This window comes from Scyliorhinus canicula, chromosome 3 (genome assembly GCF_902713615.1).
Source record: "Scyliorhinus canicula chromosome 3, sScyCan1.1, whole genome shotgun sequence".
NCBI lineage: Eukaryota > Metazoa > Chordata > Chondrichthyes > Carcharhiniformes > Scyliorhinidae > Scyliorhinus > Scyliorhinus canicula.
In genome coordinates, this window is record NC_052148.1 from 38,222,154 (window position 1) to 38,240,362 (window position 18,209).

The window sequence follows — 18,209 nt, forward strand, 5'->3', positions numbered from 1 at the left end:
GAACAATGCACAGGGGTATGGGGAAAAGGCAGGGGGATAGCCCTAAGCCATGATGTTCATTTGGAGAGCCTGTACAGACTCTGATTCTGTGAAATCTGTTCTCCTTCAATTCTGGCCCTTTGTGCATTCACAATCATAATTGCTCCATCATTGGTGACCTTGCTTTCAATTGTTCAGGACCTTTCTCTGTAATTCTCTATAAATATCTCTCTGCCTTTCTATCTTGCTTTCCTCCTTTAAGACCCACCTTAAAATCAATCTCTTTGGCCAAGCTTTTGGCCATCTGACCTAATATCCCCTTATGTGCGTTGCTGTCATACTTTTTTTTATAGTGCACTTGTGAAGGGGGTCGGTTAGCTCAGTTTGTTGGTTGGCTGGTTCGTGATGCAGCTAAGGTTATTCATGAAGACTACGCCTTCTCAACTTCAGCCCTCGCCTGGGGAGTGATGGCCCTCAGGCTAAACCACCAGTAAGCTCTCAAATGGTCCGCTGGGGCTGTGGCGACATTTACATTTTACTTCTGAAACAAAAAATCCTAAACGGCAGAACAGCAGATGGGAGACGGTGCATCTCATAGGCTATAAAGGCAGAAGATGCCGTAGCATCAAGGTGGTCCTGGACATCATGGTTTAACACATGACGAAAATCTGACCACCAACCGATCAAGATTGTGTGGACGTTGATTGTGCCCCCAAGCTCCCCACATTAAAAAAAAGTAATGTGCAGACTTCTACCAGACTCCATTTTCCAAGTCCTGTGGTGGTGGAAAATTAGTGATGGGGATTGGGCTGTGAACCTTGGAGTCCCTATCCAAGAATCTGCACACAGAGACAGATGTACAATGTTGGACAATCGTTTTGGGACAGATGTTTCTTTTGGGAAGCTGCATCTTTGATTGAACAGTCCTGCTTTGGATACCCTCTGCTCACCCCAAATAGGACGGGGTGAGAAAAGATAATCCAAAAATATCTTTGACCATCTTTGTGTTCAAGGAAAGAAAATTTTTTTTTTTTTTTTTTTTAAATTTTAGATTACCCAATTATTTTTTCTATTAAGGGGCAATTTAGCGTAGCCAATCCACCTACTCTGCACATTTTTGGGTTGTGGGGGCGAAACCCACGCAGACACGGGGAGAATGTGCAAACTCCACACAGACAGTGACCCAGAGCCGGGATCGAACCTGGGACCTCAGCGCCGTGAGGCGGTTGTGCTAACCACAAGGCCACCGTGTTGCCCTAGGAAAGAAAATTAACATTTTGCAACCTTGAATGTTGGAATTATCATGCACAATCTCGAGTCACCATTCAGAAAGAAGAACTGCAATCACATCACATAAAATTTCAAGACTCCACAGGACAGCATGGTAGCATAGTGGTTAGCAAAATTGCTTCACAGCTCCAGGGTCCCAGGTTCGATTCCTAGCTTGGGTCACTGTCTGTGTGGAGTCTGCATGTTCTCCCCGTGTGTGCGTGGGTTTCCTCCGGGTGCCCCAGTTTCCTTCCACAGTCCAAAGATGTGCAGGTTAGGTGTATTGGCCATGCTAAATTGCCCTTAGTGTCCAAAATTGCCCTTAGTGTCGGGTGGGGTTACTGGGTTATGGGGATAGGATGGAGGTGTGGGCTTGGGTAGGATGCCAAGAGCCGGTGCAGACTCGATGGGCCGAATGGCCTCCTTCTGCACTGTAAATTCTATGAAAAAAATTCTATGATTTATCAATGGAAGATTTGCCAGTAAACGTGAGTGTCTTTCTTGAAGCCAAGCCCACAAGCATTCAGGCAAAATCCCAGCAAAATCAGCTTCAATGGACTAGTCACTGTGTCCAGGCTGAAAACTGTCTCCCACATCATGTTCTTTTTTCCCAACACGCACAGGGCTAACGTTCCAGGGGAGAACAAAGAAAAAGCTTCAAAGACACAGCAGCATTTATATTAATGACTGGGAGGAACTTGCAAATAATCATTCAAAATGGTGAAAACTTGTCCATTAAGCATCATGCTTTGAATCCAAACACCTGAATAAGTCAGAGAGGCAGCAGACAATGAAAGAAGAGGAATCCTGCATTCTGGATCCCATAAAGTAGTGGGATGTGCCCAAAGGTTTGTGGTCGAGAATAAGCCAGTTCAGCCACACGAAGATCTATGGCAGAAACTCACGTCCATGTCGACATGCTCCCCAAATCGAGGGGCAGCCAATGATGATTTATAGATGATCGAATTTACAGTGCAGAAGGAGGCCATTTGGCCCATCGAGTCTGCACCGGCTCTTGGAAAGAGCACCCTACCCAATGTCAACACCTCCACCCTATCCCCATAACCCAGTAACCCCACCCAACACTAAGGGCAATTTTGGACACTAAGGGCAATTTATCACGGCCAGTCCACCTAACTGGCCCAATTCGATGGGCCGAATGGCCTCCTTCTGCACTGTAAAGTCTATGAATATCATAAATAAATAAGGCAATGTAATTATATTTTATTGCACCTCAAATTGGAGGGAATAGAGAGAACATGAAAGATTTTTAAATCCTGGGAAAATTAAGTTTCAAAGAGGTGCGAAGATGAAAGAGTCAAAAAGAATATTTAATGGGAGATGTTGACAGCTGTGTCTGAGTGACCATGTGAGACCGACTGGGGTGCCACTCCGTACTGGAAAAAGTGTTGAAGCAGCCATTCCAGCCAGGCCAAAAATTGTCTGTTTTTCAGAAAGCAGGGTTTTGTTTGGAAGTTTCTTGAATTTGCACAGCAGAGTGGGAGTGACTAAGAAGTCCTGTAATTTTTTTTTTCTCCATCAACAGTGGGCTTTCTTTGTGGTAACATTACTAGAACTTTGCATAGTTAAACATTTAGGCGGGGTTGTTGCCTAAGGGATGTTTACTTGTGAGTCTGACCAAGTAGGAAGTATTTTTGGGGGCAAAGAGAAAATGCTGGAAAATCTCAGCAGGTCTGTCAGCATCTGTAGGGGAAGAAAGGAGCTAATGTTTCAAGTCCAGATGACCCTTTGTCATAGCTCAAGTACTTTGGGGGAATGTTTGGTGAGACAAATTTTTAATGTATAATGTAATCTTGTGTGTACGTTTTCTGTTTTGTTATTAAATGTTTCAATTTAATGTTTAAAATCCCAGAAGTGTGACTGGAATTTGTGGTTCCTGATTCAGTAAACGTATCTTCTTCAACAACAGAAAATATTGGACAACCTCAGCAGGTCTGACAACACCTTTTTTGAAAAAAGAAGGGAGTCAATGTTTCAAGCCTGGATGACTCTTTCTCAAAGCTCTTGTCAAAGCACTTTGACAAAGAGTCATCCAGACTCGAAACGTTAGCTCCCTTTTTTCTCCACAGATACGGTCAGACCTGCTGAGATTGTCCAGCATTTTCTCTTTCTGTTTCGCCTTCCAGCATCCACTGTAATTTGATTTTATAAACTTATCTTCTTGTTGTCAGAATACAAAAAAAAGGTTGTGACACATGGGCCAAGTTTCTTTTTGGGATTTGGTTTATGTAGCAATTAACATGTGCTGGCTGATAACATTCAGCAAACCTGACCATGGATTTACATTAAAATATATTTAATATTGTAATTGTGTGAGATGAATGTGTTTTATAACAAATGTTTCACGTTGTCTGAAGTTAATTAAATTGCTTATTGTGGTGCTTTCTTTGCATGTGTTTCAGCCACACAGGGCAGCACGGTAGCATGGTGGTTAGCATAAATGCTTCACAGCTCCAGGGTCCCAGGTTCGATTCCCGGCTGGGTCACTGTCTGTGCGGAGTCTGCACGTCCTCCCCGTGTGTGCGTGGGTTTCCTCCGGGTGCTCCGGTTTCCTCCCACAGTCCAAAGATGTGCAGGTTAGGTGGACTGTCCATGCTAAATTGCCCGTAGTGTCCTAAAAAGTAAGGTTAGGGGGGGGGGGGGGTTGTTGGGTTACGGGTATAGGGTGGATACGTGGGTTTGAGTAGGGTGATCATTGCTCGGCACAACATCGAGGGCCGAAGGGCCTGTTCTGTGCTGTACTGTTCTATGTTCTATCTGGCATACTGTTGTATACAGTATTGGTCTCCTTATTTAAGGCAGGATATAAATGCATTGGAAGCAACTCCAAGATGGTTTACTTGGGAAAGATTGGACAGGCTTTTGGGATTTGGTTTGCTCGGCAATTAACACCTGGCGACTGGCGGATCATAACAAATTTGGGGGCTCTTGTGCCTTCATTTGCTTGGAGTTTATGAATCCAAAGACTACCAGTATGAGGAGAACACTGCACTCAGGAGTTTTGGGGTGAGTGACTTTAGAGAGGTTGGACTGCAAAATGGTGTTGGCAATTACTCAGACTTTTCTGGGAGTGAAAGGAGTATTTAAAAGCTCCAAGTTCGGCTAAGCTGTGAGAATTAGCAGATGTAATGTAGGTGGGGATTTTGTAAGGGAGGTATGGTTAAAGTACTTCCTCAGCATTTAAAGCTGGAAGACACACCTAAAGTTAACATGTCGCAGATGGAGGTAGCAGTACTTCAGTTACAAATGAAACAGCTTAATATGAAAGAGGCAGAGAAAGTCAAAGACTTGAATTGGAAGAAAGATTAAAAAATGGGAAAAACTGAATTGGAGAGAAAGAGAAAGAAAATGATAGATTAAAAGAGATTGAAATAAAGAAGCTTGCACGGGAAACAGAGAAACAGGAAAAAGAGAAGAAGACATTGCAAGAAATCGAAATGTAAAAGTTTGATCTTGAACGTTAGAGAGAGAAGTCAGATATGAGGAAAAGGATAGAGAAACAAATAGAGTTTCAGAGAGAGAAAGAAGCTAAATAGTATGAACTGTAAAAAGTGAAACTTATCATGAAGGAAGAAGGGAGAAATAGTCGTTCAGATGGTGACTTTGATTCCTTTGAGGAATTTGATTTAACTAAGAACCTTAGGCTAATGCCTAAATTTGCGGAGGACAGGGTTGAAAGGTATTTCACTTCATTTGAAAAGATTGCTATAAAATTAAGTTGGCTAAGAGATTCTTTGACTATAATGTTAAAGTGTTTTGTCAGGTATAGTTATGAATGTGTATGCATGTTTATCAGAGGAGCACTCTGTAGACTATGAGGTAGTAAAGAAATGAACTGTTTACGAGCTTGCCCCTGAAGCTTATTAGTTGAAGCTTAGAACTATAAGAAAGAGTCCTAATCAAACCTTTGTGGAGCTGCAAGAAAATAAGAAATCTCCGGAGATCAATGCTTCAAGGAATTAAAGTTAAACAGACTTTTGAAAATGTAAGAGGGGCTCTGATTATGGAAGAATTTAGAAATAGCATTCCAGTAAACATTAAGACATATTTAGATGAAATTTTTTTAACAAAATCCAGCAAGCTGTTGTTTCCACTTACAGATATGATATTTCACAAAAACAGTTCAATGTAAGGAAAGAGTCATCTGGAAATTCACAAGGAAATTGGAGATACAGGAAACATAGTGAGGGTAAAAGTGTTAGTAACAAGGATCAAGCCGAAGGATAGCAGTCATTTAAAGTTGGAATATGAAATTAAAAATGAAAATCGCTTATTGTCACGAGTAGGCTTCAATGAAGTTACTGTGAAAAGCCCCTAGTCGCCACATTCCGGCGCCTGTCCGGGGAGGCTGGTACGGGAATCGAACCGTGCTGCTGGCCTGCTTGGTCTGCTTTAAAAGCCAGCGATTTAGCTCAGTGTGCTAAACCATATAAACCTGAAGGAAAGAAGATAATGTGTTACCATTGTAATAATATTGGACATTCAAGGTCAAATTGTTGGAGGGTAAATGGAAAATCTATTGCAGAAGCAGGGACTCAGAAGATTTCAGTTTGTATCAGTACTGTGTGATCTGAGACTTTGGTGCAAGGCAAGCCAATAGCTTTTGTACAAGTGGAAAAGGAAGGATCAGTGGGAGCTAGAGAAGTGGAAACATGTTCCCAACCTATCCAAGGAAGTTCTGAAAGGCAATCTATGGATTTTATATGCAAAAGAAAAGTGTATCCATGTGTGTAGGGAGGAGCAGGAAAAGATGTTAAGATTTTAAGGGACGTGTGGGCCCGTCAATCCTTAATGTTATGAGAATGCTATCTGTTGTCCAGAAGGGTTATTACTGGAAACAGTATTAATTAGTGGAATTCATGGGGAATGAATTCCTATTTCATTACATAAGGTAAATTTAAAAATAATTTGAGAACAGGAGAATTGGGGTAGTAGAGAAATTGCCCATTGCAAAGGTTCACTTTATTCTAGGGAATGATATAGCTGGGTCACAGCTGTTGATGATGCCTACTGCAGTAGAGTAGCCAGTTGAGATGCAATAATTTCTTTTTTATTATTCATTTTGTAGAAACAGCATCCTGGATTGTTTCCAGATTGTGCAGTGATAAGGTCACAAACTCAAGTTTAAACAGGAAGATAAATGACTCGAAAAGACAGGGAGAGGGTGCTGCAATTCAGCTAGCTGGATCTGTCTTTGAGAAGAGGTAAGATGGTGGCGCAGTGTTAATGTCAGAGGCCAAAGATAATGCTCTGGGGACATGAGTTCAAATCCCTCCACGGTTTTTTCAACTAATAAAATCTGGAATTTAACAAAACATGAAACTATCAATAATTGGTTTAAAAACCCACCTGGATCACTAATGCTCTGAGGGGAAAAAAAGGAAATCTGCCATGCTTACCTGGTCTGGCCTACATGTGACTCCAGACCCACAGCAATGTCATTGGTGAGAATTCTCTGGTCGTCGGGGTTCACTCTTCCCGCTGGCAGCACATGCCCACCAGTGGGTTTCGTGATGAAATCCTATTGACAAGCAGTGGGAAGATAGAATCCCACGACCAGCAAATGGCGCAGGGCTGAGTAACATGCAACTGGGGAGCACCTTGCCCTAGGCCCACTCCCCCGCCCTAACCTTGAAACTCCATAACCCCATCCAACCTTTGGACACAAAAGAACAATTTAGAATGGCCAATCCATCTAACCTGCATATCTTTGGACTGTGGGAGGAAACCGGAGCACTCGGAAGAAACCCAAGCAGGCACAGGGAGAATGTGTAAACTCCACTCAGACAGTCACCCGAGGCCGGAATTGAGCTGTAGTCCCTTCTGGGTATCAGAATGAAATTTTGAGAGTGGCTCATGAAATTCCAATTGCTGGACACTGAGGAATTAGGAAAATTTAAACCAAGATGCAAAAATATTTCTATTGGACTGGACTACACAAACGTAGTCAAATTTTGTCAAACATGTCACATATGTCAGTTGATAGGAAAACCTCAAGCAGTAATTAAACCTTTAATTCCAGTTTCAGCATTTGAGGAACCTTTCAACAAGGCCCGGATTGATTTAGTAGGACCTTCCTAAAATGGAAAGGGGAAATCAATATTTGCTAACAACCTATCTCCCACATGAATTCAACTCTGTACTCATCACAACAGTCGACATCCCACCCCAGGCGGAAGTGAAGAAAGCACTTGACAAACTACATTCCACCATCAACAACCAAGAAACAAATCATCCCTAAGCCCTGACAATCGTGGCTGGAGATTCCAACCAGGCCAACCTCAGTAAGGTCCTACCCAAACTCCATCAACATATCTCCTGCCCCACCAGAGGTGCAAACACCCTGGGCCACTGCTACATGAGCATCAAAGGTGCCTACCGCTCCATTCCCCGACCTCACTTTGGCAAATCCGACCACAAGTCGGTATTCCTATTTCCAGCTTACAAACAGCAACTCCAGCGTGATGAACCAGTCAAGAAAACCATGCAGTGTTGGTCCGAGGAATCTGAGGACATCCTCAGATCCAAGCGACTGCTTGGAGACTGTGGACTAGTCCATATTCAAGGCCGCGGCATCTAACCTGGACGAGTGCGCAACCACCGTCACAGACTTCATCAGTAAGTGTGTCGAGGGCTGTGTACTGAAGAAGACAATATGGGTATTCCCCAATCGGAAACACTGGCTCAACCAAAAGGTTCACTCCCTGCTGAAGTTCCGGACGGAGGTGTTCAAGTCTGACGACTCTGACCTATAAAAGAAATCCAGGTACGACATACGGAAAGCCATCAGGGATGCAAAAAGACAATACCGCATTAAACTAGAATCCCAGGCCAACGACACTAACCCACGACGACTATGGCAGGGCTTACACAAGATGACAGGCTATAAAGCAAGGCCAGGCGGAATGTCGGGCTGGAGCATCCCTACCCGATGATCTGAACAAGTTCTATGCCTGCCTTGAGCAGTCAGCCAATATATCAGTGCCACCCGCCCCAACAGCCCTGGACACACCGATACCCATGATTACAGCCTCAGAGGTAAGTGCTTCCTTCTTGAAAGTGAATCCGCGGAAAGCGACGGGCTCCGACGGAGTCCCTGGCCGAGCACTCAGAGCCTGCGCAGACCAGCTGGCGAGTGTTTCCGCAGATATTTTCACCACCTCGCTCCTCCGCTCTGAGGTCCCCACCTCCTTCTAGAAGGCCACAATAATACCAGTACCAAAGAAGAACAAGGTAGTCTGCCTCAATGACTACCGACCTGTGGCCCTGACGTCTGTTATCATTAAATGCTTCGAGCGGCTAGTCATGAGACAGATCACTGCCAGCCTCCCAGACGGTCTCGATCCACTGCAGTTTGCCTATCACCGCAATCGGTCCACAGCAGATGTTATCTCCCTGGCTCTGCAATCAACACTCGAACACCTTGACACCAAGGACGCCTATGTAAGACTGCTGTTCACAGGCTACAGTTCCACCTTCAACACCATTATCCCAACAAGACTAATAACCAAACTCTGCAATCTTGGACTAGACCCCTCGCTGTGCAGCTGGATCCTTGACTTCCTCACCAGCAGACCGCAGTCTGTCAGGATAGGCAACAGCACCTCCTCTACAATAGTCCTCAACACTGGGGCCCCGCAAGGATGTGTGCTCAGTCCTCTCCTGTACTCCCTATACACACATGACTGTGTGGCAACATTTAACTCCAACTCAATCTATAAGTTTGCGGATGATACGACGGTGGTGGGCCACATCTCAAACAATGACGAATCAGACTACAGGAGGGAGATAAATCACTTGGTTGCATGGTGTACCGAAAACAACCTCTCTCTAAATGTTGGAAAGACCAAGGAGCTGATTATCGACTCCAGGAAGCGTAGCATGACACACACTCCTGTCTGCATCAATAGCTCTGAAGTGGAGATGATTGATGGCTTTAAGTTCCTGGGGGTCACCATCACCAACAGTCTGTCCTGGTCCACTCACGTTGATACAACAGTCAAGAAAGCCCAACAACGTCTCTACTTCCTGCGGAAGCTGAAGAAATTTGGCGTGTCTGCATCGACTCTCACAAACCTCTACAGATGTGCCATAGAGAGCATCCTATCCAGCTGCATCACAGCTTGGTATGACAACTCTCAGTCCAAGATAGCAAGAAACTGCAGACTGTGGTGAACTCAGCCCAACGCATCACACAAACGTGCCACCCCCACATTGATCCTTATACACCTCCCGCTGCCTCAGGAAAGCAGACAACATTATCAGAGACCCCTCCCACCCAGGCTTTGCCTTCTTCCAGATCCTTCCATTAGGCAGAAGGTACAGAAGTCTGAAGACTCACACATCCAGACATAGGAACAGCTTCGTCCCCACAGCTACAAGACTCCTCAACGACTCCCCCTTGGACTGATCTGTTCTCTGTAAGAACACTATTCACGACGCCCTATGCTGCTCTTGCTCATGTATTTGCTTTGTTTGGCCCTTGTTCCGCACTGTAACCAATCACTGTTTTGTCGATGTACCATTTGTCAATGTTCCCTGTTGATTATTCTTGTGTGTACTATGTACATACTGTGTACGTTCCTTGGCAGCAGAAAAATATTTTTAACTGTACTTCGGTCTATGTGACAATAAATCAAATCAATCAAATCAAATCAAATCAAGGATGTATCCACCAGATTTCCGGAAGCAATACCTTTAAGAAATAAGACAGCAAAGGTGATTGTCGAGAAGTTCACCAAATTCATTGCAAGATATAGATTACTAAAATAAATACAGTCGGATCAGAGTTCGAATTTCATGCCCCAGCTGTTTAAAGAAGTAATGAACAGCCTGCAAATGAAGCAGTATAGGGCATTATCCCATTACATTGAATCACAAGGTGCCTTAGAAAGGTGGCATCAGATTCTAAAAACTATGATGAGAGGGTATAGGCAAGACAATCCACAGGATTGAGACTGAGGGATCTTGGAATAGAAATGATGACCCTGACAGAAGAATGAAAAATCCCTATCTCTCGGGTTTAGGAATCTCCAAGGATTGGCTCCTCCCATCTGCTCATGGTCAACAAAGCCTTTGCCATCTCAATACCTTCTTAATACCTTCAGCTTCACTTATCCAGTCGAGGGTCCAAAACACAATTAAAATCCCCTTGCATGATCAGCTGGTGTGAATTCAAATCCGGAATCAATGACAACGGCCTATTAATAAAAGTTGTGTCATCCCAATTTGGGGGGTATACATTTTGTTTTTATAAATTTAGTGTACCCAATTCATTTTTTCCAATTAAGGGGCAATTTAGTGTGGCCAATCCACCTAGCCTGCACATCTTTTGGTTGTGGGGGCGAAACCCACGCAAACACGGGAGAATGTGCAAACTCCACATGGACAGTGACCCAGAGCGAGGATCGAACATGGGACCTCGGCGCCGTGAGGCTGCAGGCCTAACCCATTGCGTCACCGTGCTGCCCCCTGCGGTGTATACATTGACCAGCACCACCGGTGAGCCCGCTAACAGCCCATGACATACCTCCCATTCGGATCCGTCAAAATCTTTCCTGTTGAGAAGGCTACCCTCCTGTTTTTTTTTATAAATGTTTTTATTCAGTTTTCATATTTTATATTGAACAAATTACAAATTGTTAGGAGAGAGAAAAAAAAAACAAACACGCAAAAATTAACATACATATTTACAGGTAAGCATCTTCGTAGTAGTAACTGCGCCCCCCCCCCCCCCCCCCCCCTCAACATGTTTATTTAGTTTGGTTTTGGGCCTTAGCTAGCCATTGAACCCCCGTAACGAACCTGTAGCCCCCCCCCCTCCCGCTACCTTCCCCCGACTATTCTTCCTCTTGTACATTGGCCACAAATAGGTCCCGGAACAGTTGCATGAATGGCTCCCACGTTCTGTGGAAGCCGTCGTCCGACCCTCGGATGGCAAATTTGATTTTCTCCATTTGGAGAGATTCCGAGAGGTCGGACAGCCAGTCCGCAGCTCTGGGCGGTGCTGCTGACCGCCAGCCAAACAGGATTCTACGGCGGGCGATCAGGGAGGCAAAGGCAAGGGCGTCCGCCCTCCTCCCCAGGAATAGATCTGGCTGTTCTGAAACCCCGAAGACCGCCACTATCGGACATGGCTCCACCCTCACTCCCACCACTTTGGACATAACCTCGAAGAAGGCTGTCCAGTACTCCACGAGTCTGGGGCAAGACCAGAACATGTGGGCGTGGTTGGCCGGGCCTCTTTGGCACCGTTCACATCTGTCTTCCACCTCCGGGAAGAACCTACTCATACGGGTTCTTGTTAAGTGGGCTCTATGTACCACTTTTAGTTGCGTCAGGCTGAGCCTTGCGCACGTGGAGGTGGAGTTGACCCTATGCAGTGCTTCGCTCCAGAGTCCCCACCCGATCTCCATCCCCAGGTCGTCCTCCCATTTCCTCCTTGTTGCGTCCAGTGTCGTCCCTATCTACCAGTCGGTCATACATGTCACTACAGTTCCCTTTCTCTAGGATACTTGCGTCCAGTAGGTCTTCCAGTAGTGTCTGTCGTGGCGGTTGTGGGTACGTCCTTGTCTCCTTTCGTAGGAAGTTTTTGAGCTGCAGGTACCGTAGCTCGTTCCCCCCAGCTAGCTGAAATTTCTCTGTCAGTTCGTCCAGTGTTGCGATCCTGTCGTCCGTGTATAGGTCCCTGACTGTCAGTGTCCCCCCGTCCTGCCTCCACCTTTTGAAGGTGGCGTCGGTCAGCGCTGGTTTGAACCTATGGTTGTTGCAGATGGGAGCCCTGTTCGACATTTTGGTCAGGCCAAGTTGCTGCCGCAGTTGGTTCCAGGATTGGAGGGTGGCTGTCACCACTGGACTGCTGGAGTGTTTTTTGGGTGGGGATGGGAGTGCTGCCGTGGCGAGGGCCCGGAGGGAGGTTCCCATGCAGGAGGCCTCCTCCGCACGCACCCACTCAGCTTCTGGCTCCTGGATCCATCCCCTTACTCGCTCGGCTGTTGCTGCCCAGTGGTAGAATTGTAGATTCGGGAGGGCTAACCCTCCCCTGGTTTTTGTTTTTTGTAAGACCTTCTTTGGGATCCTAGCATTTTTACCCCCCCATACGAACGCCATGATGAGTTTGTCCAGCGCTTTGAAAAAGGCCTTGGGGATGTAGATCGGAATGGATCTAAACAGGAAGAGGAACCTGGGCAGTACGTTCATTTTGATCGTCTGAACTCTCCCCGCGAGGGAGAGCGGGAGTGTGTTCCATCTTTGCAGGTCCTTTTTAACTTCCTCCGTCAGGCTGGTGAGGTTCCATTTGTGGATCCCTTTCCAGTCATGGGCTATTTGGATCCCCAGGTAGCGGAATTTATGTCGGGCTTGTTTGAACGGCAGCCCCTTTAGTGCTGCCCCCCCCCCCTTGCGGGTGTACTGGGAAGATCTCACTTTTGCTCATGTTGAGTTTGTAGCCCGAGAAGGCTCCAAACTCTTTCAGGAGCGCGATGATTCCGTCCATGCTGCTTTGTGGGTCCGAGATATAGAGGAGCAGATCATCCGCATAGAGTGAGACTCTGTGCTCTCTACCTCCCCTTCGGATCCCCCTCCAATTTTTTGCTGCCCTGAGCGCGATTGCTAGCGGTTCAATTGCTAGTGCGAACAGCAGCGGGGACAGTGGGCATCCTTGTCTGGTGCCCCTGTGCAGCTGGAAGTATTGGGAGTTGGTATTGTTGGTCTGTACACTCGCCATGGGAGCGTTGTACAGGAGCTTTACCCAAGCGGTGAACCCTGTTCCAAGCCCGAACCGCTCCAGTACCTCTATGAGGTATTTCCACTCGACTCTGTCGAAGGCCTTTTCTGCGTCCAGGGAGACGATCACCTCTTGTGTTCTCTCCCCGGAGGGGGTCATTATCACGTTCAGCAGGCGCCTGATGTTCGCGGTCAGCTGTCTACCTTTGACAAAGCCCGTCTGGTCCTCTGTGACCACCTCAGGTACACAGTCTTCTAGCCTTTTGGCTAGGATTTTGGCCAGTATTTTGGCGTCTGCATTCAGCAGAGATATGGGTCTGTATGACCCACATTCCGTTGGGTCTTTGTCTTTCTTAGGTATCAGCGAGATTGAGGCCTGTGCTAACGTGGGTGGCAACGTGCCCCTAGCTAGCGAGTCTGTGAACATCTCCCGCAGGTGCGGGGCCAGCGCTGTCGCAAATTTTTTGTAGAAGTCCGCCGGGAATCCGTCCGGTCCCGGCGCCTTCCCCGCCTGCATGGAGCTAATGCTCTCCATGATCTCTCCCAGTGCTAGTGGTGCTTCCAGATCCCGTTTTCTGCCCTCTCCCACAACTGGTATGTTCAGTCCGTCAAGAAACCGGTTCATCCCAGCCTTCCCCGTTGGGGGCTCTGAGGTGTACAGCTCTTGGTAGAAGGCCTTGAAGGTTTTGTTAATCCTCTCTGGTTCTGTTTCCAACGTGCCTCTGGTATCTCTGATTTGCGCAATTTCTCTGCTGGCTGCCTGCTTTCTCAGCTGGTGGGCCAACAGGCGGCTGGCTTTGTCTCCGTGTTCGTATAGGGCCCCGCGTGCCTGGCGGAGTTGGTGTACTGCTTTCCTGGTGGAGAGCAGGTCAAAGTTCCTTTGTAATTCTTTTCTCTCCACCAGGAGTTCTACAGTCGGGGCCTCGGAGTATTTATGGTCTACCTCCAGTATGGAGTCGACCAGCTTCTGCCTAGCCACCCTTTCCTCCCTATCTCTTTGCGCTTTGTAGGCTATGATTTCCCCTCTTAGTACGGCCTTAAGCGCTTCCCAGAACGTGGAGGGTGAGACCTCCCCGTTTTGGTTGATCTCAGTGTACTCCGCTATGGCCTGCGCTATCCTTTCGCTGAAGGCCTTGTCAGCTAGTAAGGCACCGTCCAACCTCCATTTGGGGCGCTGGGCCCTTCCCGTCTCTAGCCGCACATCCATGTAGTGTGGAGCGTGGTCTGATATCACAATTGCGGAGTATTCCACCTTGTCTATCTCTGGAAGCACCGTTTTCCCCACCACAAAGAAGTCAATTCTGGTGTACACGTTGTGTACTGGGGAGAAGAAAGAGAATTCTTTCTCCCCCGGGTGGGCGAATCTCCAGGGGTCTACTGCTCCCATCTGCTCCATATAGTGGCTGAGTTCCCTTGCCATGTTTGAGGTTTTCCCCGTTCTGGGGTTTGATCTGTCCGTCGTTGGGTCCTGTACACAGTTGAAGTCCCCCCCCATGATTAGTCGGTGCGTCGCTATGTCCGGGATTTCTGCCATGGTCTTTTGGATGAAGCTCGTGTCGTCCCAGTTGGGCGCGTACACGTTAACTAGAACTACCGGCGCCCCATCCAGGGCCCCGCTGACCATGACATACCGTCCCCCTGGGTCCGTAACCGTCTTTGTCGCCCTAAACATTGTCCTCTTGCCAATCAGGATCGCCCCCCCCCCTGGCCCTTGCCCCATAACAGGAATGATAGGTTTGTCCCACCCAGCCCTTTCTTACCCGCAGTTGGTCCTGCTCCCTCAAGTGTTACCCTCCTGTTTAACAAGATTCTCTCTCGCCTCATCGTATGCCCTTACCAGCAGGTGCCCCAGATCCCCCGCAAACCTTTTATAAATTTCTACCGGTAATCCATCCAGGCCCAGAGCCTTCCCTGCCTGCATTGCCCCGATACCCTCCATCACCTCCACCAGTCCAATGGGTGCCCCCAGCCCCTCTACCAGGTCCTCCTCCACTTTGAACAACTCCAACCCGTCCAAGAATCGCTGTATTCCGACCAGTGGGGAGTAGGATGCTTGGCATAATGGGTAGGGGCTGCAGGCTAGCTGGGTGAGAAGGCTCACGGGAGTGCAGCGGTTAGCGCTGTTGCTTCACGGCACCAGGGACCTGAGTTCAATTCCTGGCTTTGGTCACTGTCTGTGTGGAGTGTGCACGTTCTCCCCGTCTGTGTGGGTTTCCTCCAGTTTCCTCCCACAGTCCAACGATGTGCGGGATGGGTGGATTGGTCACGCTAATTTGCCTTGTCGTGTCAGGGTTGCTGGTTTACAGGGATAGAGTGGAGGTGTTGTCTTAGGTAAGGTGCTCTTTCAGGGATTGGTGTAGACTCGATGGGCCAAATGGCCTCCTTCTGCACTGTAAATTCTATGATTACAGCCCCCTGAGCCCTGCTAATGAAGCCCGAGTGGAAAACCTGCTCCACCCAGCCCTTTTGTTACCGTATCTGGTCTCTAATCTGCAAATGGGTCTCCCGCAACAGCACCACATTCACTCTCAGCATCCCAAGGAGCATAAACACCCCCCTAGATCTCTCAACTGGGCTACTCAATCCCCTCACTTTGCCCAAGTGTTCCAAACAATACAGCCCTGCACTGACCTAGCATATGAATGAACTAAGTTTTATTACGGTATACACAAAATCACAAAGCCACAACCTCTTTCCACGAAACGCCACCATCCTCAGGGTTTTTATACTGAGAGGTTCCCCCTTGATAAGAAGAACCCACCCCGCCAATTACAGGGAAGTTCATACTCTGAGGTGTCAGGGGAGAATTGTAGAGCACAGTCCTTGGCCCCAAGGATTCATAACATCACGAGTGGGAGAATTCTGGGGGTGGGGTGAGGATGAATTGAGTGAGAGAGGGATGGAGTGAGAAGGGAGTGAGTGGGAGTGTAGTGAGGAGGGATTGAGTGGGAGAGTTCTAGGGGTGGGGAAGGAGGGATTGAGTGTGAGGGGGATTGAGTAAGGAGGGATTGAGTGAGAGGGGGTGGAATGAGGTGGGAGGAGTGGGTAGAGGGAAGAGGGTCTGAGTGGGAGAGTTCAGGGAGTCCAGTGAGAAGGGATTGTGGGGCGAGTTCTGGGGGTGGGGTGAGGAGGGATTGAATGGGAAATCTCTGGGGGTGTGTGTGGAGCGATTGAGTGGGAGAGGGTGGAGGAGTTGAGTGTGGGGGTAGTGAGGATGGATTGAGTGGGAGAGGGGTGGCATGAGCTGGGGTTGCATGGGTGGGATGTGGAGGGATTGAGTGGGAGGGGTCAAAGTGAGGAGGGATTGAGCGGAAGAGTTCTGAGGTGGTGGTGAGGAGGGATTGAGTGTGAGAGTTCTGGAGATGAGGAGGGTTTGAGTGGAAGAGGAGGTGGAGTGAGGAGGGATTATAGAGGTGCTGGAATCAGGTGGGTTTGAGTGGGAGAAGGGGGGAGTGAGGAGGGATTGAGTAGGAGGGGTAGAGTGAGGAGAGATTGTACTTTTTTAAAGCCATGCCCTGGTTGGCACACGCGGAGTCTGGCCAGCCACACCGGGCAGAGTTCCCTCTGTTTGAGGGAGCCTGAGCAGGTAGGCGGGGTAGGGAGGGGTCGGTGCGAGGACAGGGGGCTGGAAAGTGGGCGAAGATAGCGCGGGACTGAGGAGGCGGAACCTGGGTAGTGGGCGGGCAGAGAGCGGGACCAGTTGATGGGGCGGAACGAGGGGAGGGGCGGGGAAGATCGCGGGGCGAGGAGAGGGCGGGACCAGGATGCGGTGAATGGGCGGGGCAAAGACGGGAGAGCAGGGACCGGGGCGAGGGGCTGACAGTGTTCGGGATGTGGAGAGGGGGCGGGGCAGTGGGCGCGTGCAGAGAGTGGGCGGGGCGAGGGGCTAACTGACGGGATGTGGAGAGGGGGCGGGGCAGTGGGCGGGTGCGGAGAGGGGGCGGGGCGAGGGGCTAACTGACGGGATGTGGAGAGGGGGCGGGACAGTGGGCGGGTGCGGAGACGGGGCGGGGCGAGGGGCTAACTGACGGTATGTGGAGAGGGGGAGGGCGCGTGAACAAGGGGCGGGGCGAGGGGCTGAAGGGATGTGGAGAGGGGGCGGGGCAGTGGGCGGTGTGTGTAGAAGGGGCGGGGCGAGGGGCTAACTGACGGGGTGTGGAGAGGGGGCGGGGCAGTGGGCGGGTGTGAGGAGGGGGCTGGGTAGTGGGCGGTTGTGAAGAGGGGGCGGGGCGGTGGGCGGGTGTGGAGAAGGGGCGGGGCGAGGGGCTAACTGACGGGATGTAGAGAGGGGGCGGGGCAGTGGGCGGAGCCTGCATTCCGTTATCGCGTTCGTTCACTCGGCGAAGATTTAAGTACCCGTCGCTGCCGGCTTCCTAGGGCGATCAAAACGAGGCAGGGTTACCAAATATGACAAATAAACCGATGACCTGACAGAGAGTTCTTCTTTCAAAAAAGTTTTCATTGGGGTTTGGTCACTTTGTGAAGTTTTTATTTTCTAATTTCCTGGCCTTTAATTTTGGCTGCGCTCTTTACCCATGCTGCACCACAGTATTGATAGTTGAGTTAAGATGGCGGTGCAGGAATCAGCTGCTCAACTCTCCATGGCCTTAAAGGTTCAGGAATATCCGACTTTAAAGGTAGGGTGAATGTAATTATTTCTCTGACGGCTGTGCCTACTTAATATTTCCTGCGATTGTGCACAATGCGCGATCTTCAAGTAACAGGGAGGCAAAGCAGCCAGCATCAAGTGTCACTTTTGGTCTTTATGGACGTTAAATGCTTATTTGTGTTAAGGTTCCGGTCTACATTCAAGACTCCCCTAATCGAGTTTTTTTTTCGTGTAAGTTTGGAGTGAGGAGAATGATGAACTTTAATTTTGCTCCAAAGCCCTAAATGCATTGCTAACGAATCTCCACTGACCCGTGTTTGTATTTTGTTGGGTCGCAATGTTAAATTCTTCTAACAAGCCAGATCGATGGATGTCATGTATATCACAACAGCAAATTAGATTGGTTTAGCGCGTGTATAGCACAAAATGGGTTACTTCCTTCACAGGAGCAATTGGAGACTGGGTACATTATTAGGCCAAACGATTAAAAGATTGGTCAGAGAGAGGAAGAATGAAAGGGAGATGGGTTGAGATTTAGGTGCAGAATTCCAGACTTAGTGCTCTGACAGCTGCAAGCATGACTGGCCCTTTTGGAATGATTAAAACC

At 48.3% G+C, this 18,209-nt stretch overlaps 1 protein-coding gene across 3 annotated transcripts in view; it reads left to right on the top strand.

Moving 5' to 3' along the window:
- Positions 1-17,295: 17,295 nt before the first annotated feature.
- maea (macrophage erythroblast attacher, E3 ubiquitin ligase) overlaps positions 17,296-18,209 on the top strand; it is a 188,456-nt gene continuing 187,542 nt past the window's right edge. The window contains exon 1 of one of the 3 annotated variants that reach the window (XM_038793332.1): positions 17,296-17,630. In XM_038793332.1, coding sequence (XP_038649260.1) covers positions 17,562-17,630 — 69 coding nt within the window. In that variant the 5' untranslated portion in view covers positions 17,296-17,561. The remainder of the gene's footprint in view (positions 17,631-18,209) is intronic. The other 2 variants (XM_038793333.1, XM_038793334.1) reach the window with 2 other exon arrangements.